Source organism: Schistocerca americana, chromosome 4 (genome assembly GCF_021461395.2).
Source record: "Schistocerca americana isolate TAMUIC-IGC-003095 chromosome 4, iqSchAmer2.1, whole genome shotgun sequence".
NCBI classification, from domain to species: domain Eukaryota; kingdom Metazoa; phylum Arthropoda; class Insecta; order Orthoptera; family Acrididae; genus Schistocerca; species Schistocerca americana.
The window spans coordinates 330,829,175-330,851,817 of NC_060122.1; the positions used below are offsets into that span (position 1 = coordinate 330,829,175).

Below are 22,643 nucleotides of genomic sequence, written 5' to 3' on the forward strand. Positions count from 1 at the left end.
AGTTTCTAGAGGTCATGTACTAACATTTATTTCTCTTCCATCTTGGGAAGGCAACCAATGAGGGCTAAATTAACTGGCTCAGCTCACCTAATACAAAACTCCATTTAATGTCACGCTACCATCCAATATGACAGTGCATCATTTCCACATGCCAACTGTAATCCTGTATAGTACTTCAATTTCAATCCCTTGGCTTTTCATCTTTCACAATTTTTTTTCAATTTCACAAATATCACATAGAGCACCTCAAAGACACTGTTGCTTCAAAATCATTCCAGCTTACAAGCAATCATTTCAAAATTACTATTCTGGCTGACCCATACATCAACAATGGTTTTTAGTAACAGCATAAATGTGCTACCAGTCCAAATATATGCATGTAATTATTCTTCAACAGTGTTGCCATCACTTTTTTTACCATTCTTACAGAGTAACACAATAAAAATATACAAAAAATCCTTAGAATATTTTAAGTATAAAAATATAAATGATTATATTATGACCAGCAGCCTGCACTGATTAATTAAACAATAGTTTTAAAATCACACTGCAATCAAAATATTGAAGTTTTTTGTTTCTTCGTACATTCACAGCTTTTCTGTGGACAGAGAAGATTCCAGTTACTTAACACACACATACACACACAAACACCAAGAAAAAAACTGTTTTACTAACAGATTAATATCTCTGTGACATAAATAAAATTAATGTTAGATTTTAACAACACCTAACATGGCATATACAAACAACTTATGATACCTGCCAAGGTTAATATTACACACAACTTTAACTTGGTCAACTGCAGAAGGAGAATGTACAAGAGAAGGAAGCAGTCTCTATCCCACACTTGTATTGCAATGGGGAGACGAGTGTGCAGAGAGAAGAATGCTTCTAATTTCAATAAATTACACACACCATTTGTCTGTGATTATCACAATGCAACTGCACACAGTATCCTCTGATAGTGACCTGATGCAAAAATACTTCCAATCCAAAGTCTCTCAACTTTCATCTGTTGGGAACTAGTGAGTACAGGAGCCAAGATAAAATGTGTGCATAGTAAACAGGTCAGCAATATTTTACATGCGTCTAAAACTTCTTCTTATGGTGAAATCTATGGAAGCCAATTCACACACACATGTCAAGAAAATTATGAGAGTACAGAGGTTTCTCCTCCCTCCAAGGCAAATATTATATTCAAGTGTTTATAAGAAGAAATCATTATTGTTGAACTTCAAATGGGTTTTGTTTGTGGAGAGGACAGAACTGTTTGTACAGCATGGATTAAAGTGGTACTACATGATACATTTAGTATATATACAAGCTAAGGACTCAGACTCGGAAAATTGTGCTATCTGAACATACTTAATGGAGCAACTCAAAGCTTCAGCCTACCACAGGCTTCTAGCATTACCTTACAGAGTTGTGGAGAAAACTGAAGCAATTCACAACTTTCAATCAGTCCATGGCACGTGACTTCATATCATAACCAGTAGTGCCATTTACAAGGGCTGCCTGAAAAGTTCTCCACTCACCCATAAATCACAGCACTACTTACATGATTTTTTCCCCCTTACACTGGTGCAAGTGTTAGAAGATGACACGTAAAACTGCAGGTCATCCCAGGTAGCAGTCAACTGTAGGCAGTTGTTTCATGCAGTTGTAGTGCACATGGTGTTGGATATGGTAAAAATCAAGTATCATACAGTGATTAAATTTTTCGTAAAATATGGTTTAACACTGACCAAAAGTCATTTGTAGCTCGTGAATGTGTATTGCAGGTCTTCTCCTTCAATTTCCACTGTGAAGAAATGGGCGGCCAAGATGATCCACATGAAGGATGACCAAAAAGTATAAGCACATCGGAAATCATCAACAAGGTGCATGATATGATTTTGGAAAACCGGCATATAAAGGCATGTGAAAGTGCACATATTCCATGGATATCAAAGGAATGTGTTGGTCACATCTTGCACTAGGAACTAAATGTGAGAACCCTTCGGGCAAGATAGGTGCTGCATGTGCTCACTATGACTCACTAAAACATTTACATGACATGTTCCAAAAAATGCTTGTTGTGTTTTAAGAGAAACAGAAGTGACTTTTTGCATAGGTATGTGACAGTGAATGAAACATAGATTGATTGCTACACACTTGGATCCAACAAACAGTCTATGCAGTGGATAAAAGCTGGTTCTTAAGTTCCAAAGAAGGCAAGGACAGTGCCTTCAGTGGAAAATATCATGGTTCAGTGTTTTGGGATGTGAAAGATTTTTTTTTTTTTTTTTACTGACTAGCTAGTAAAAGGTAAAACCATAACTGGAGAATACTACTCTGCACAATTAAACTGGATGCAAGGATTCATGTAAACTGACCCAGCTTAAAGAAGAAAAATTATCTAGCATGAGGGCAATTCTCCTGTCCATGGAAGTGTCTTTGCAGTGGGGAAATTGAGGGACTTACGCTATGAAGTGCTGAAACATCCATCCCATTTCCTAAACACTTTTCATCCAATCAAGAAGTCATGAAGCAAACAAAATACTTTCGGTCCATTGTGGCTGTAGATGGGTACTTCGCATCACTTCTGGAGGAACACTACAGAGAGGGGATAATGACACTGGAACACCACTGGATGAAATTTACTGATATTAGAGTAGATTAAGTTGAAATATAAAGCTTCTATGGAAGCATGAATTGTTGTTTTCACTACCAGGTTGGGAACTTTACAGTTTGCCCTTGTAGATACACAAGTTTGAGTCCTATTCTGGTATGCTGTTTTAACTTGTCACACATAAATATTGCTCACAAGAGTAGAAAAATATTGTCTCCAGAATCTATTTTTCTTTGAAATACAGAAAATTATTGGCAGAAATACTGAAGATATGTGAATGGCTGTTATCACTGTGGCGCAAACTGTGTATGTTCCTTATGATGGCAACCTAATGTGCTCATATACAGGGCTATTACAAATGATTGAAGCGATTTCATAAATTCACTGTAGCTCCATTCATCGACATATGGTCACGACACACTACAGATACGTAGAAAAACTCATAAAGTTTTGTTCGGCTGAAGCCGCACTTCAGGTTTCTGCCGCCAGAGCGCTCAAGAGCGCAGTGAGACAAAATGGCGACAGGAGCCGAGAAAGCGTATGTCGTGCTTGAAATGCACTCACATCAGTCAGTCATAACAGTGCAACGACACTTCAGGCCGAAGTTCAACAAAGATCCACAAACTGCTAACTCCATTCAGTGATGGTATGCGTAGTTTAAAGCTTCTGGATGCCTCTGTAAGGGGAAATCAACGGGTCGGCCTGCAGTGAGCGAAGAAACGGTTCAACGCGTGCGGGCAAGTTTCACACGTAGCCCGCGGAAGTTGATGAATAAAGCAAGCAGGGAGCTAAATGTACCACAGCTGACAGTTTGGAAAATCGTACGGAAAAGGCTAAAGCAGAAGTCTTACCGTTTACAATTGCTACAAGCCCTGACACCCGATGACAAAGTCAAACGCTTTGAATTTTCGGCGCGGTTGCAACAGCTCATGGAAGAGGATGCGTTCAGTGCGAAACTTGTTTTCAGTGATGAAGCAACATTTTTTCTTAATGGTGAAGTAAACAGACACAATGTGCGAATCTGGGCGGTAGAGAATTGTCACACATTCGTGCAGCAAATTCGCAATTCACCAAAAGTTAACGTGTTTTGTGCAATCTCATGGTTTAAAGTTTACGGCCCCTTTTTCTTGTGCGAAAAAAACGTTACAGGACACGTGTACCTGGACATGCTCGAAAATTGACTCATGCCACAACTGGAGACCGACAGCACCGACTTCATCTTTCAACAGGATGGTGCTCCACCGCACTTCCATCATGATGTTCGGCATTTCTTAAACAGGAGACTGGAAAACCGATGGATCAGTCGTGGTGGAGATCATGATCAGCAATTCATGTCATGGCCTCCACGCTCTCCTGACTTAATGCCATGTGAATTCTTTCTGTGAGGTTATGTGAAAGATTCAGTGTTTAAACCTCCTCTACCAAGAAACGTGCCAGAACTGCGAGCTCGCATCAACGATGCTTTCGAACTCATTGATGGGGACATGCTCCGCTGAGTGTGGGAGGAACTTGATTATCGGCTTGATGTCTGCCGAATCACTAAAGGGGCACATATCAAACATTTGTGAATGCCTAAAAAAACTTTTTGAGTTTTTGTATGTGTGTGCAAAGCATTGTGAAAATATCTCAAATAATAAAGTTATTGTAGAGCTGTGAAATCGCTTCAATCATTTGTAATAACCCTGTATTATGATTTGCCACCATGCTCCAGCTGTTCCCCTGAGAATTTTTTGTATATGATGCACGAGATAGGGAGATTACATAGAAAACTGAACAACACCTTTGATTTTTGTCGGAATCTTTTAAGAATAAAAATACTCTAGAAACCCTGAGGACAAATTGTGTATGTACCATAAAGCCTCCTGCTTTGAGTTGGTATGCTTTGCTCTTAATTCAGGCTCCATCAGTGCACCAGTCCCAGCCCTATGCTTCATTTGTGTTGCTGACTGACGAACAGACCTGCTGGCTGCGCCTGTAGGTAATGCATTGTTTTTGTCTCTTATTTCTTTCTTCTCTTCCTTAACTATTCATAAAAGGACAAGTAGTAAAATTGGCAATCACACATCTCATTTCATGGTACTTCATGCAGGATTCCTTGACAATGATCAGACATAGAAGACTATCAATCTGAAGTCTCCTTACCATCATAGTTTTTCTACATTTCCTAAATATATTGCACTTTAGAGATTATAACAGTGGAAATCAGTGTTACAAAATAAACGTCAAACTAACAGAAAATACTGCACGACTGTCAACTTATCAATTATACACCTTATATTTCTTCAAACATTGCATGCAGTGAATAACGCAATGCAGGAACTGCTACTAAAACAGGAAATGTAAATAAAAGAGTATGTGCTTTAATAGAAAGGGAAATTATGAGAAGAGTATGCTATATACAGGGTGTAAATTTTAAGTTGACAAACCAGAATAACTCGAAAAATAAGCTTCACAAGAAAAAATGTGTAGAATCCCAAGTAGATTATTTTCGAGGGGGACATCTGCTGGTGCTAAAATTAGCCCGCCACCCCAGCCTCCTGGGGATGGGGCGGGAGGCAACTTTAATGGTTACAGATAAATAAAAAATACTTATTTACTTCATAAATTTTGATTCGCTAAAACTAAAACTCTCCCTCCCTCCCCATAGGGTGGGTCAACATTTGTAAAACTCTTAATTTCTCTCTCTCAAACCCCACCCTATGGGGAGAGAGGCAGAGTTTTAGTTTTAGCAAATGAAAATTTATGAAGTAAATAAGTATTTTTTATTTATCCGTAACCATTTTCCATGCAAAAATGAGAACATGGATTTTCTTGAATTACAGCGCCAACTACCAAGACTCAAAACAAATATTTAAGATAAAATGTATGTAGTTTTTTATGTAGAATCTGATTCGGCAATAAAAAAATGGGTGTTCCCATTTTAAATTTTAAAGTTGCCTCCCGCCCCACTCCCTGGGGGCTGGGGCGGTGAGCTAATTTTAGCAGCAGCAGATGTCCCCCTCAAAAATAATCAACTTTGGATTCTACAAATTTTTTCATGTGAAGCTTATTTTTTGAGTTATTCTGGTTTGTCAACTTAAAATTTACACCCTGTAAATGACTGACTTGAGTTTTTAAATTTATTCACTGTCTCTTGAGAAGACGAGCACATACGGATGGTAACAGGGAAGGCAAATGGTCATCTTCGGTTCATTGGAAGAAATTAGGGAAGTACAGTTCAGCAATAAAAGACTCTGTGTATAGAACATCAGTACGACCAATTCCTGAGCATTGCTCAAGTGTTTTGGAACCCCAACAGGTTGGATTGAAGCAATTCAGAGACAGGCTGTTAGACTTGTCACCAATAGGTTCAGTCATCACTCAAATATTATGGAGGTGCTTCATGAACCAACATTTCAGCTGACTGCAAAACAATTCAGTTGCCACCAACATATGTTTCATGTAAGGACCATAAAGAGAAAATATAAGAAATTAGGTCTCATATGGAAACATATAGAAGTCATTTTCCTCTTGCTCTATTTAGGACAGGAAGGGAAATGATTAGCAATTGTACAAGATACCCTCTACCATGCACAGTATGGTGGCTTGCGGTCTGTAAATGTAGACGATGACTACATACTCCCACAGAACAAATCTGAACAGTAATGTTCACCATAAAACATACACATTGTGATAGCCAGCTACAAGAACATAGGAGATGGGGAGGTAGAATGCAGAATAAGGATGAATTTTCAAGTTAATTAGCTGCAGTGAGGAACAGAAGACTCATCCTTATCAATTTATATTGAAATAAAGTTTGCATTCTATTTGTCAGTCACTGCAGCCAGCACAGCTACATTTAAAAATTGTTGAAATAAAGCACTATACAAAATACAATGTAGCTGTTCTGTTAAAATGGTAACTCATAAGAATATGTTAAAGGAAGTCTGAAGAATGGTCCTTACCTTCACCCATTGCTTACGTGGCATTTATTGATGCAATTCTTCTCCACTGATGCTCTCTGCATATTGCATGCCATTTTAATTATATGTTATATTCTGATACCATTCTTAAGACATTTCAAAGAAACAGTAGCAAAGTTTGAAAGACTGCTAATCCATTTACATTAATCTTTGCCATATTTATTTACTTATCTGCAGCTTTAGTACAGTCTCAATTTTTTTATATGCTTACTCATTGTGTACACTGATGAGCAGTTGAGAAAATAATTTTTGAAGAGAGGCCTCCTGTCAGCACAGCAAACAGAATAGTTCAACATGTTTCATGACTATGATATCAGCAGACCTTATATTGGATGTTGGAATGACAGTCAATTGCACTGTGTATGTTACATGCTTTATCAGTAAATTTGATCACAGTCAGATTGTGGATGCCTGATGCATGTGGGTCATGCAGTCACTGGACTTTCCACATGCCACCATATGAAAGGTGTATTACTAATGCCTCGATTCTGGGAATACTGTCACTGCCGGTGTCACCTGCACTTAGAAACATGTAGGTGACAGAACTTTCTGTTGACTATTTTGGTTTGTAGCAATGATCAGATAAACTACAATGTATCAATTCACTCACTAATTCACTGCTGGAATAACAGCTCAGCAGTCATACCATCTAAAACCATCTCCTTGCTATAAAGTACACAAATGACCACTGCATGTGGATCTCTCTACACCAAGTCCAGAAGTAAACATGAGGAAATGTTATAGGACGAATGAGTTTCAGTACACATTTGTACATTCTGATGGGGCAGGACAAACATACACTGAAGCTACATGAGATAATGTCTTCCACTTGCCAACATGCAACGTTTAAGTAGATAGTGGAGATATTTTCATGTGTGGGATGTTTGCGTTGGTTGAACTCGAGTTCCTGATACAACTTCCATCATCTCTAAATGGGGTGAATGATATGGGAATCTACTGTCCAATAACATGCATTCATTTCTTTGCCAACAGGACCCTAACAAGTGGCTTATCTTCTGCAAGACAATGCACAATGCCATCAATCCCAAATTGTGTCCCAATGGTTTAAGGATCTCTTGATAAGCATAAGAGGGCTCATGAGGCTTTCACCTGACTTCAATCCCATTGACATCATCTGGCACACTATTGAGTGAAATGTGTATCTATGTTAATGCACAGTGTCTGTTTTTTAGACATGTCCGAAAGAACAGACACCACGTGGAATTTGCAGCTGTGATACATATTATGTAAATTGAAGAATCTGTGATGACAAACAAAAATGTGTGCCGGTCCAGAATTCAAACTGGGATCTGCTGCTTACTAGGCAGTTACGTTAACAACTGCACCACTTTAACACAGTGTTTATCACAATTGCACAAACTAGCTTGGCATGCCTCTCAGCCAACCCACATTCCCACTGGGGGCCATCTATCCACAGTCCTCATCCGTGTCCTCCAAGCTTGCTATTTTGAGATTTCCGCAGGAGGTCCACTATAGTTGTATATCTCAACTGAAGGTAGTGGATTCATTCCCCACAGATGTGAATCAATTATATGGATGCATGGTGTCTGTTTTTTGGACTTGCATAACTATGTCCAACCTCCTGTGGCAATGTCAAAGTAGCGAGCATGGAGAATGTGGAAGGGGACTGCAGATAGGTGGTGCTAGGTGGTAATGTGCGTCGGCTGAGAGGCATGCCAAAATAGAGCCATTGTGATAAACACTGTGCCCAGATCCCACAGTGGTTAACATGTTTGTCTAGTAAACAGGAGATCCCAGGTTCGAATCCCGGTCTGACACACATTTTCACCTGGCACCACTGATTCTGCATTAAGTCTTGATGCAGCTGACAGCAATAGTTCTATTCCTTTCTTTTCTCCCCTTCCTCTCCCCACTTTCAATTTACATAATAAGAAATTTGTAAAATTTGGACACTGAACAATCTCTGTGACTTACTGAAAGCAGTTGAACATTCATGGATCAGAATGATACCCAAACACTTCCAGTGTCTTGTGGATTCTATGACTGGCAACTGCTGTTATCATGAAGGAAAAAGAGGATGGTGAATGCTACTGTGTAGGTCTATTTAATTCACCTGACCATGAGTGTCTATGAATAAGAAAGCAGATAAAAATAATAACTCCAGACACAAATGATGCACAGAATACTTTATGATTTAATGAAAGCGGTGGTGGATGAGGGGGGGGGGGGGAGAGAGACAGAGAGGGGGGGGGGGGGGAGAGAAGAAGAAGAAGAAGAAGGGGACATGGTCCACAGAATTTGAACTATAGAATTTTCTTTTGTAATCTGATGGAGGAAAGCAGGAAAGCAATTTACAGGTAAACTGAAGTGTATCAAACTTTAAATACAACTGCTTATCATCCCTTATATGTACAAATTAACTACGATTTTCACAAACCCCTCCATCAAGAACATGTACACATATTCAATACTATTTTATGTGCTTTTTCTTGTAACATGCAATATCTATAATGTTTTACATAAATTTTTCACACACGGCAGGCACAATGATTTAAAACGCAATCATAAATGACTTCTTTCTGCAGTCAGTACGGATAACCAATATTTCTGCCTAAGTCAAAATGAACTTCATAAACTAAATTTCATACCTAAAAAAGGAAAAAATATAAACATACAATAAAGGCTCAAGAGATTTTCTTTTGTAGGCCCCAGCCTGCTGGAAGACCTGTAAGGATGTGAAATGTATTAATGTAAAAACATATTTGATAAATGACAGCTCTCCTTCTAGATACAGGAAATATCAAAAGAAAATACCTGTTAATAAGTTTCTTTCTGGCCAGAAATATTGTTTTCTGCTCTGCAAAACCTGATGGCCAAAACATTTTCAGCCTGGTCACAGTCACAAAGTAGTAAGTGAAGATTTATAGCCTCACAAATGCACTACTGTGGATTTGTTACTGTAATTCATTTTCCAGAATGCAACAGGCTGATAGATCGCAGGTCAGATGGAGCTAGGAATATCATTTGAATAGTGTATCAGTACCTCAAAAAATTTGGTACAGATTTTATCATTTGTATTTTACTTCATTGAGAAATATGTTACATGTATCTACACACTCCTCTAGACATTAATTTTTATGTAAAACACATTTGTATAATTTGTGGTATAAGCTTGGCAATGGTAGCTACAAATAATATAAGAAATACATTAATTAAGTCATTGAAAAAATTAAAAACATTAAAAATTAGCATTTCTTTCTGAGAAAGAAATATGGTTTGTTGGGGAAAAGCAAAATAATGCATAGTGGAAACTACTCATACATTGCATTATATAACAAGAGCATAACCACACTTTCAAATAACAAGAAACTACAAAATGCTTTTCAGTAATGAACATAATACTTACTGCATCCAGAGTGCATAGAATTTTAATTTTTAGTGGATACTACAATATACAGGGTGAAATTTTATGAAAAACCATATTAAACACTGAACTTCTTTAAATAATAATTCTTTTGCAGCACTATGGTCAAAAATATGGTTGATCTCTATTTGCTACCCTAGTGTCAGTGAACAAAAACCAATTAACATGGAAATGGCATATAAAACACATTTTAGTGTCTGCAAGAAATGTGAATGAAATTGAAAAGACAATCTGAAACATTTTGTAATAATTATGTCCCTCATAAGTGATGATAAGAAGGTACAGTACACTCATATTTAAGTTCACAAAGAAACTGAAACTTTCCCAGATCTCTCCACTCTTTAAAATAGATTCAGCCCGTGAAGTTGCTTTATACAGAAAACACAATGGGAAATAAGTTATGAGATGATATAACATCATTGAAACTTCTGATAAGACAAACTATATAAAACAAAAATAACTTGCTTAACATTACATACTGCATGGATTTGTTGTGGTTTAATATTCACTGTGCTTTTATGTTTCTCTGGCTCTTAGCTTGCCATGTTGTGCCTGCTTCTCACATACCATTACATCACAGAATGCAGATTCAACAGACTGATGACCTCAGCAGTTTTGTCCCTTAGAATTCACACAAACGCGCAGATTTAACAGTTTATTTTAGCTACAGATGTACACAAATGCATCTGCACAAAAACCTGTTAGGCTCTAATGGGATGAAACATTTCTCCCCCAAAATAGCCTTAACTTTAATCTGTATGTGCAGAAAAAAACATCACGATGATACAGCAAACTATCATGATTACATATTTTTTAACCAGTTTGCATTGCAATCGCAAGGAATTAACAACTGTATATCTAAACAACATTTAAAGAGTGTGAAAAAAATGATAGATTATTTGTGGCTTAAATAAATTAAGCCTATCAAGTGAGAAGAGATGCTACACTTAATTATGCAGCATTAGTGAATTCTTTCATAATACTTGACAGTATATCCTTCATGTACAGTTTACTGTAAATGAAGTTTATCTAAGGCAAGTAAGCTAAGCCACAACCATTTCCATGCACACCAACATGTACAAAATTGCTTTGCCAGAACCGAGTGCTGGAGCAGGTTCTTTTCAAAAGGCTTCCTCACTGCTAGTTAGGTGTTAGGTTGCTACTTTATGGGTGACACTAATAATGAAGTCATTTATGACACACGATGGCTGCCATACAAGTAGTTAAGAGTGAGGAAAAAGGTAAGAATATGTGACACAGATATGTTTATTTAAAGCTAATTTATATGAAGGTAAACTTGTACAGCACTATTCTTTTCTTTCTGCAGTGCATCAGTTAAATTTTGAAAATTATTGAGAAAACCAAGACCAATACACAACATTTAACGCCTGTAGGAAAGGGAAAATGAATAAAAGGGCATGTCACTATGTGATTCCTTAAAGTTCATATACTCTCTGATAATGAAGCAGCCATTGCTCTTTGCAGTGACATTATAAACTGTCATTATTCTGGTCTTTGTTCCAAACACTGGCATAGTGATTACCTATTTTTTAAATATATTTCTGCATAGCATTGTCAGCTTTTGCAATTTCTAGCTAGCAATTTTTCAGTAACATAACAAAGGCTGTCTAATTAAATCAATTAAATTACTCCCATCAAAGATTTTACATTATTAACTTAGGTAATGGTTAAACCATACTGCAAATAAGAAGGGATAGTTAAAAATCTTGTTAGTAACTTGCAAGATCTCCCTTAATTTTGTACTCATTCATCATCTGCAGGCTGGTCCTATATGTAATGTATTTTCTCCTTACTAAATCTTTTCTTGCAAACAGGTTTCACAAAAATTGGCCATGTGAAATACCCATCAAACAAAATCTATTTATCTAACTTCCTGCATCACAAAATGTTAACGTTCCTAACATAAATCATTAATACAATTGCCTACACTATTCACATCTCAAAATAACAAATTAGTGTCACTTGTTGAGGGGTGGTATATCTGACCTATACCTGAGACAGTACAGCCATCTAGTCACACTAAAAAATGGAAGAGTTTGTTGGCTTGAATAACCTAGATATCTTTCTTCAAGATAAAATGTTTCTCAGTCACTAAAGAGATATTGCTTTCTGCTGCAATTGTTGAGATACTCAGGTTCCGGTTCTGTAAATTTTGAGTAGGGTGTGTGTAGTCTTTAGTTTTAAAAATCACCGTTCATCTTAGCAATGCAGCCTTGTTGCACACATTAAACCAGTAAATGACAACATTATGAAAAAGACAATTGCTACTCACCATACAGCAGAGATGCTGAGTCACAGATGGACACAACAAGAAGGTTGTCAGACAAAGTTTTCAGCCAAACACAACATCAGAATTAGACAACACACACACGCACGCGCACACACACACACACACACACACACACACACACACACACACACAACACACTTACACAAATGCAACTCACATATACAGCATGTGTGTGAGTTGCATTTGCATTGAACAAAGTTTTTGACCAAACAGGCCTTCATCAGAATTAGTGTGTACAGTGTGGTGCACGAAATGTGTTACCATTTTGTTTTTGAATATAAACTTTGTTGTCAATACAATCTAAAAGGAACATATACTACAATGAAGAGCCATTGATGGAGATTTGTTCTAACTCAACACATGCTCAATATGTCCACCATTTTGTTTCCTAACTTCCTTCAAACAAACACAGAAGTTAGTGATTACCCTACGGCACATGTCTTCCGTAATTTCACTGCAAGCTTGAAGAATAAGTCTTCTGAGCTCCATTATATCATGTGGACATTTCGGGAAAATTTTTTCCTGTAGGTACCCCCAAAGAAAAAAGTCACATGAATTGAGGTCTGGACTATTGGGGGCCCAATTTTGTCCATCACTGAAGCAACCTGGAAACCTGAGTGAAATGATCTGCATGTCAAAATGCTAATGTAAAAACTCCAACACAGTGTTTGCAGTATGTAGCCTTGCTCCATCTTGCATGAACCACTGCATGTTGAAGGGCAAGGCAGTAGCAAGAAGCTATGGAATGAAGTTATTGCAAAGCATGCTCAAATAATGCTCGCTGTTCACAGTTTCTTCAAAGAAAAAGAGTCCAATAAGTCCGTGGCTGGAAATTTCTGCCCACACTGTTGTTCATGAAACACAGTGGCCCAAAAGTGTACATTTTGTTTGTTAACCACACCATCTAAATGAAAATGCGCCTCGTCTGAAAACCAAACGTTGTTGAGAGTTTCTTCCCTATCCTCCGCCCACTGAGCAAACAGTAGTCTCTGCTGCTTGTGTTCTTCAGTGAGCTTCTGTGCACAGGTCATCTAGTATGGGTACATATGAAGGTCACCTTTAATAATGTGTTGAATGGAGCATCTGGATATTCCCAGTTGCACTGCTGCCTTTCTACATGATTTCCCGGGACTTCTCTGTACAGCAACTCGTACCGCTTCAATATTCTCCAGCGAACAAACAGGCTTAGGCCGAGGTCGCTTCACTTCCAATGCTGTTCCTTCCTGTACAAATTTATCATACAACCTGTGGATGGTCTTCTTGCAAGGGACCCACCGTGTGTTAAACTGTTGTCGAAAACGCCTCTGAGTCACAACAAGGCTTTTCGTTTCATGAAAAAGTAACACAATTGCCGATCGTTGCTGTGTCGTCAGTCTTCCATTGTCAGCCATTGCTGCTTAGTAGCCTCCTAGCGGCAGTATCATGAATTACACATCATTTTGTAACTCATTTGTTTTTCCAAGCTCTGCTGGTACTGCTGTAGAGATCCCAGTGGGTTATCTAATGTGTGTCATAAATTGTGAAAGAAACAATTGGTAACACATTTCGTGCACCACCCTGTATGTTGTCTAATTCTGAGGAAGGCCTGTTTGGCTGGATGCTTTTATCAGCAGCCTTTTTGTTGTGACTATCTGCGACACAGCATCTCCGCTATATGTGAGTAGCCACTACCTTTTTCATAATATTGTCATTATTCCATCCTCAATTTTCCATTGTCTGATTAAGCACTGTAAATGCAACTTATCATTTTAGTTGGAAGCCAATGAAAAAAGAAACTACATAATGTCACCATTCCTCATTACAAGGACTGTACCAATTAAAATCATTTTCCAGTTCATTTCTGGCATAAAATATTTTCTTCATAGTCCATACTAACACTTAATGACAACTGAGCTTTAAGCAGTTTGAAATATTCTAAGGAAAACCATTCCCATAAGAAAAAATCATTCTCTTTGAGGGTGCAGCTGTCACACATAAGACAAATTTAATGATAGATCTATACAGGAAAACAATTTAAAGAGCCAAATGGAGAATATTTTTTACACACTGAGGAAGGTTTCCCCATTTTCCCAGGAACTTAAAAATGGTGAGCAATGGTACCGATCAGTGCCTTTGACTTTAGTCATTATTTGAGATGCAGGTATTATAACCATTTAAGTGAAAGTAATAGATGCAGAAAAAATAGCCTCTTTGATCATAAATCAAAGTCTAATAAGATTTACCTGATTTTTCAATTACTTTCACATTTTTCTGTTTCAGATTGCCTTTTCATTGCCTGATAATCAAATTCTTACTCACATGATAATATGTCTTTAAAAGTCATGCTTCACAGTTCAGAAGCAATTATATTAATGCAATATGTTCAGTGTTTGGACCCAACTGCAAACTGCAATAACATTCACTAATGTCCTACAAATTATGAACAGTGGTGATAAATCTTTCACAATTAAAAGAAAGAATACACACAAAATTTCACTTATGGACAGAGCACTTCTGCATAATTTACCAAATCAGCCTGTCACTGAATAATTGTGTTAAATTTCCAACTTGAAACACATGACCAGAAAAGTCTGAAATTGAAATAATGGGAGTAAAATAGCAGAAACAAAATAATAGGGGTAATTTCATTTCAGCCAAATATGAAAGAAAATTAATACCAAACATAAACATACAGCTCTGAAGAACAAATCATTTAAAATCCCCTCTAAAAAAGGCACACATGATATATGGTGTAACTTGGAAGTAAAAATTGTATGAATTAGCTTAATTCTAAATTGACATGTAGGCAACTGACTAGACAAATACTGGAAACAGAAGATAAGTTAGGTGTACACAAACACAAAGGGAGAAGAAGGTAGGTGATAGTGTGAAGAATTACTTAAAGACTAAACGGATTGTGAAAACAGATAAACTGACAGATACACAAGATAAAGAAGAAAGTTTGTAACAAGGAGAGTAGGTGTCTACATCTACACACATGTTCTCCAAACCACTATGAAGTGCATGGCAGATTATTCTTCCCATTGTGCCATATATTATGGTTCCTTTCATTCCTCTTGTGTATGGTGTTTGGAAAGAATAACTGTTTAACTGCTTCTATGCATGCTGTAATTAAACTAATCTTGTCCTCAGCATCCCTATGGGAGCAATATGCAGGGGGTGTAGAGTATGACTAGACTATTCACTTAATACTGGTTCTTGAACATTTGTATTACACACTCCAGCACTTGCCTGGCAATATCCCTTTGTGCGGTGTGGCGTCACCAATTGCATAATCAGCAAGTGCTATCATACAGCACAACTGATAGTGATGACTGCCTTGAAAGGGAACTGCAGCCAACAGAACTACACTGCTGTGCATTCTGTGGAGACCAGTCACTCGCTGGATAACATCACATTGTGCAGAGAGCCAATGAACAAGCAGCCCCTCCTCTGTGCCAGTGGCAGCCTATCATGCAGACAGAGTGTTCTCATGTTAATATAACCAGCACTGCTGGGACTCTACAGTCAGTCTACACTCTGCCCACAGTGAGGACAGTGAGTTCACAGAAGTCCACACTTGGAGTCCACACCAAGAAACCACTGAGCTACCTCCTGTGACAGTCATCAGTCAGTGGTACCACTGCCAGTACAGTGGATGTCTTCGAAGCCATCTCAGAATATAAAGTGGTGTATACAATCTTGCAAGAGGAGCAATCAGACTTGCACTATACGTCAGAATGCAGGCTTTGTTTTTGGAAGCTACCTCTTCCAGGAAGAGATATTTGTGTTCAGCCTATACCAGGGTTCTATGTTCTGTTTGAGTGTTCTAATAAATACAGTAATGGTACCTGGACAGGAAAGCCCCTGGGCCTGATGGCATTCAAAACTGTGTCCTCCAGGAGTTCACATATAGAGCCGTAGGATACCTTACACACATAATGAATGCCATCCTAAAACACCAACACTTCCCTGACATTTGGAAGGCGACCAAGGTCCTGATGTTCAGGAAGCAAGGGAAAGACTACTCCCTCCCACAAAATTACCGACCCATCAGTCTGCTGTGCTCACTCAGCAAGATTGTTGAGAAGGTAATATTAAAACGCATCACTAGGCACTGCATCGCCAATGACACATTAAGACTGGAGCAGTTCAGCTTTAGGGATCACCACTCAACAACACGACAACTCCTCCACATAGTCAAATATATAACACACAGCTACAAAATGAACAAAGCCACAGGGGCCATGTTCCCAAACACTGAAAAAGCTTTCAACCATCTCTGGCACAACAACCTTATACGCAAACTAAGCAAAGCTTGTTTCCCGAACGGACTCGTATGTCTCATACACTCATATCTCATGAACAGATGTTTCAACACTGACGTGCAGGACAAACAATCAACACAACGTGGTATCCAATCTGGAGTACCCCAGGGAAGCATCCTAGGGTCCATCTTGTTCAACCCGTACATTAACGACTTCCCAGAAACACAAAACACAACGTTAGCCATCTACGTGGATGACACAGCCATCCTTGCACAAGATTGGAAACCATTGAACATTAATTCAGGAATACAGATGGCACTCAGAACTGCCGAGCCTCGGTTGGAATGATGGCATATTAAAGTAAACGTCAACAAGTGTGAAGCAGTTCTGTTTACATATAGACCGAAACTACTGCGCAAACATCAACACAGTAACAGATAATATTACATACACGCCCAATACGTTTCCAAGAGAAAGTCAGATATCTCGGTGTCTGGCTGGACCAGAAACTTACATGGGGGGACCTCATCGAATACATTGCCAAAAGAGCACATGTGAGGCTCAAACAACTCTACCCAATGGTCAATAGGTGAAGCACACTGAATAGGAGGGTGTCGAGGACCATATACATGACACTGATTAGACCTCTGATGACGTATGCAGCTCCCATCTGGGGATATGCAGCTTCTACACAACTGTGCCACCCGCAGATCATATAGAACAAAGTGTTACGAAGCATTAGCAATGCTCCACACTGCACACGCACCATGGATCTTCACAATGAATGCCGCCTTGAAACTACTAGCTAGGGCATTACCACCTATGGCAAGCCAACATACACCAAGAAGCAACAAACGTCAGCAAGCTCCTGCATATCAGCAACGTTGATTGGAAACTACCAGCTGCTATTAGAGCCAACCAACAGGCCACAGCAGGGAAACTGATGAGCTCGCCCAATGATGCACAAACAAATCGCCAACATCACCCTACACTGTGCATCTGATATATGACCTATCGGACACAAAACAATGATAAACCTAACTGTTGCAGGTTGCTGATGCTGATCGAGAGTTCAACACCAGCACCCAGCGGCAGCCTCCGAGCAACACCACCGCACAACGTCAAAGGTATCGACATGCATGATAGCCACTACTAACAAAGCCTACCCTTGCATGACCTATCGCAGGCAGCAAGACATCCGCTACTGCTCTTACCACCCGACCTAATTATTGCAGAGGTTTTTTTTCCACTTGGCTCTTGCCTTCGCCCTTTTTTTCCTCTGCCCTTCAAACTGCTACCCTTCGTTCGACTTCGACTCAATCTATCTCCAGATGAGCATGTATTAATGGTTAACCGTAACCAGATGTACGCAAAAATCACAGTACCCACATCCTGCGACAACTCACTCTAGTGGAAACTAAAACTTATGCAGAGATGGCAGTAGACCTTTTGAGTTGGTCATCATGCCGGTGTGGGCATGGGAGGCCTCCACATCTAAATAAATAAATAAATAAAAAAGGACTGTTTATTTGTGTAGTTTTCTCCAACACTACACTGGTGCAGTTGTATTGTAGTGATAAGTTACTGGACAGATAAACACATCATAACAGTGCTGCAGCCAATTTTGATTTGAAACCTACACATTTTGCAACTCCTCGGTATTGTGGTATGAAGCTTCTGCTTCTCCTGCATTGCTCAGGTAGTGAACATTTTAGTTGACTCTTTTCCAGTGCATTGCATTGATCTGTGGCCATCTACATGACAGTAATTTGCTCCTTGTTGGGCATTAGTTTTGTGTTCCATGCCATGGATCCTTATCGTTTGTGTATTATTCCGAATGCCAAAATCAATGGACTTCTCTGTTCCCATGTTTACTCTGAACCAGTTCCTGCAGACCAAGCTGGACAAGTTGGTAGCTGCTCAGGGTCAACTGCTGCACCACCTGAAGGACGAGTTGCAGCACAACTTAGACGTTCAGTGTCCACCTCCATGCTTCCCCATTCGACCTGGAGTGGGGCAAGTGGACTGCTTGGATTGACACTCTGCTGCTTATGGACCTCATAGTGATGTAGCAAAGCATGCATTTTTCTTGTCAACTGCTGCTGCTCCTGTGTTTCAACTTGTAAAGTGACCTTTTCCAGATAAGCATCAGAGTCAATGCAGTTATACAGACATAATGCAACATCCAAACACATATTTTCAGGAAAACCTTCCTGTGGCTGCAGCAATCCATAAGGTTTTTCATTCATATACGAGGTTATCTCCGTGCAAGGCCTAACCCATGATTGTCAGTTTATATGTGGAAATCTGAACTGCGCCAAGTCTTGCGCAGGTTCTGCGGTCAAAGACATTTTACTTGTTTGTACCCCACACTCATGGTTTTGTAACAACCTCATTCACTTGTGCAACTCCTCATTAACTAACTGTTTATCCAAAGTGCATGCTTTTGAACAAGCTCAAAGCCCTGCACAGACATTTCAATGCAATGATTCTGAGGTGTTTCAGACGACTTTTTAGTGTCCTGCTGTTAACAACTGTCATCAGCCAGATCATCAGTGTCAGCCACCTTGACCTTAGGCCACACCCTTCCTGCAGGTCATCCACCAGCTACACACTGGGCTATGCCTCAGAACCTGGACTCCACTTCATCTGACGGTCGCTCACCACCATGGCCTTGGGCTACACCATGGAACAAGGACTTGCCACATGCCGTCGTCACCTGTCACCGCCAGTCATCTTGCACTCACTGATTCATCCACTACATCAGGCCATCTTGCCCTTTCAGAACGTACAGTGTCTCTTTTTCTACCTGCAGGTTCATGAAGCTGATGTTTGTTCACACAAATTGTGCTGTATTGATCCTTCTGGTGTTTCAGGTAACCCAATGTGTCTATGTGGCTCATCACCTCAGGCTTGGGGAAGTGATTCTTATATTGACAACCTCACAAATAGGCTGTTTCATATTCAATTATGAAGTTCTAATGGTAATACTTGTTCTAATGTAAATTCTGCTACACATACTGTAGATAATGATAAAACTGTTTGTTAAAATGTTAATTTTATTCCAAATAATATTCACTTGTTGCACTGAATTTTGCGAATTTGGACGTTGATGGACATTTTTTTAAATTTTCACACAGATACTAGATCTATTACAAATGTGAATACTGATGCTTTTATTGGTTCTTCACCACTGGTTTCATTAGTTACTCCCAATGTCTCATACAATAACCACAATGTGCCCCTTTGTGGTAATTGTCTTGTACAATCCGTGTGCTAGCACAGTTTCTTGTTGTACGCTCATGAACACCAGCTAACATTTTGGAACCTTGATCTTTTCCAGCATCTGAGTTTCTGTGTCTATGATTTAAGTAACCACGTACAAATCTCAGATGTGGCAAATGGTGGCCTCGTTACTTGAATGGACTGGAGTCACTGACACCAGGGTATTAGCTCTCCTCTCCCTCCACGGGGCCCCTTTGGGATACAATCTGGATGGCCATTCTGGATGCTTCCACTAGCTATCTGTACGTCATGTGGTGGGATAACCAACAGATGCCCCCCCCCCCCCCCCCTACCCCCTCACCCAGATGCATCCGTGAATCTATGTGATGGATGGCCTTCCTTACCCATTTTGTTGGGCTCCCAATGCTCACTTCGTACTGCAGGAATCTCCCTCATCTGATGCAGCTGATTGGATACGCCTCCGCAGTGGCACCTTGGCCAGACCTCCATCTGCGACCAGCCCTGACAAAGGGTCCTAATGCTGCTGTTTTTTGGGTGGACACCTCTTTTCCCATCAGCTTGCCTTCTACTTGCTCTTCTCCTGGGGCCACATCATCGCTGTGAGTGTCTCATGAGCTCAACGGGCTGCACCTTGCCTCCAGGTCTGCAATCTTCTGCTGCGACAATCCTGGTGCTCTCAGCAACCCTCCCCTTCTGTGCAGTGCTCTGTCTGAGCATTTACTGTCACACCAGTGTCGTGAGTAGATTGGTCCGAATGCACCAACCACCCATCTGCCCATGCATCATCTCCTTCGGTTCGTCCCTGTTTGAGAACCATTCTCACTTCCAGGAGCCATTGTCCCACCTTCCAGCAGAGGAGAAAGGGGTGTTCCATTGTTTGGCTGCCCAGAGGCAGCCACCTACTATGACATCAACCAACAACTGGGCACTAGACAGATGTCACCAGCTGCAGTTCCAGACCTCACTAAAGTGCTTTGCTTCTGCTTCCATGAGGGAGAGGGATATTATGTCCTCTTGAGCTCATTGGCAACATCCCTTTGTATGTCACACTATCAGTGGTTGCATAATCAGAAGGTGCAGCCATTCAGCAAGACCAATAGCGACAGTGACCTTAAGAGGGTACTGTAGCTAATAGAGCTACCTTTCCACACATTCAATGTGTGCTTATAACTTGCCAGATAACATCATGTTTCATGGACAGCCAATGAGCAATCCGCTTGTCATTTTGGCTGGTGGCAGCCAATCATGTGCACTGAGCACACTCATCCATGTGATAATATAACAAGCCTTGCCTGGCCTCTACAGTCATTCTACTCTCAACCCACAGTGAGCTCACAGATGTCCAATGTTGGAGTTCATGGCAAGAAGCCAGCGAGCTACCTCATTTGTACTGACTAAAAGTGGAAGTCAGCAGTAGGGAAAGATTTTGTAACTGTGACAATAACTTCATTTGTCATAGCGAACTAAAAAGTTCTGGCTAGGCGTAAGGCTGGCCTGAAATACATCATAATCGTTTGGATGATATCACAGCTCGACACCTTATGCATTCAGCAAAACTACCTACAAAGAACTCATAAAATTACTGGTTGACCAATGATATTTCCTGAGTTCCACATTCATGGTTCCAAGATTGGTCTGATAGGTCTACAAATTGTTAGAACAAAATTAATAATTTGGATGGAAAAAGAGGTAGATGGGCATTCTAGAGACATGATGTTTAATAGTAGACATACCATGAATCTTTGGGTGATACAGATACATAAGACAGTGGTGCCAATTTGGATCATCACAACTGGAAGTAGAAAAAAGTAAAGGAAATAGCAGATATTTTTTCTGTCAGTTTTTTAATGTGTTCAGTAGGATAGTTAAATATTTAACACCTGGTTGGTCATCACAGCTTGGCATACTAGTATTTGTTTTGCAACACATACACCCATTTTTGCTTCCTCATTGGAAGGAAACTGGAAGTTCAAATGAGGTAATGTAAGAGTAGAATTCTTGTAAGATCCAATCACATAAAAAGGTGGATTCCCAATCTAATATCACAGTGGACAAGAAAAGGAGTATGTCAAAAAAACAAGTGTTCATGGTCATTTACTGAAGCCTATTCAGTAAGTTCAATGAGAAAGCTGTAATACATGGAATTAGGTCTCATGATTCTGTTCTTTCAGAGAAATAAAATAATTTTTCCATATTATTGGTATAAGGAGATAATTTATGTCTACAACAGAACCTCAAACACTAAGTTATGTCAGTCTGACGTAATGAAGGCTCATGTTCATAAGGTTACAATATTGGTTAATACCTTCAATCTGACTAGAGATGAACAGTGTGCTTAAAGTTACGTGACTTCTTTATTATCATTATATAGATTTTTCCTAATGTTGTATCTGATTTTTTTTTTCATGTGATATTTCTGAAGATTCATTACCACTGATCACAGTAATTAACTTTATTTACCTTTAAAATTGTTGTTTAAATGTTTCTAAATTAAAGAATGTTCTATTAAATTGCTAATTAGATTTTTTGGGTCCAATATCTGACACAACACTATGTATTTTTTTTAGCACTGAATGAAATACCAAACTTTTCAATACCAAGTTTGTATACCTTAAGTAATTTCTAAATTAATAAAAATATACAAATTTATTATTCACTTAACTATACTTTACCTGTGAAGTAGAGCCATCAGCATGGCTAACGGGCTTTAGTGGGTGAGAACAGGAGGTATTAACAGTTAGTGCAGAACAAATACACATACATGAACAATTGCTAAAATTGTGTGCCTTTCATACTAAAATGTGAAGGAAACTGAAACAGAAACACATTCACAAGTAGACTGGTCTCCAGCAGTTAAAAT

The 22,643-nt window shown here is 39.3% G+C and overlaps 1 protein-coding gene across 1 annotated transcript in view; it reads right to left on the reverse strand.

The window, feature by feature from the left end:
- The window catches only part of LOC124613049 (voltage-dependent calcium channel subunit alpha-2/delta-3), a 622,965-nt gene that overhangs the window by 102,439 nt on the left and 497,883 nt on the right, over positions 1-22,643 (reverse strand). Inside the window, exon 18 of the mRNA XM_047141624.1 lies at positions 22,456-22,488. Coding sequence (XP_046997580.1) covers positions 22,456-22,488 — 33 coding nt within the window. The remainder of the gene's footprint in view (positions 1-22,455; positions 22,489-22,643) is intronic.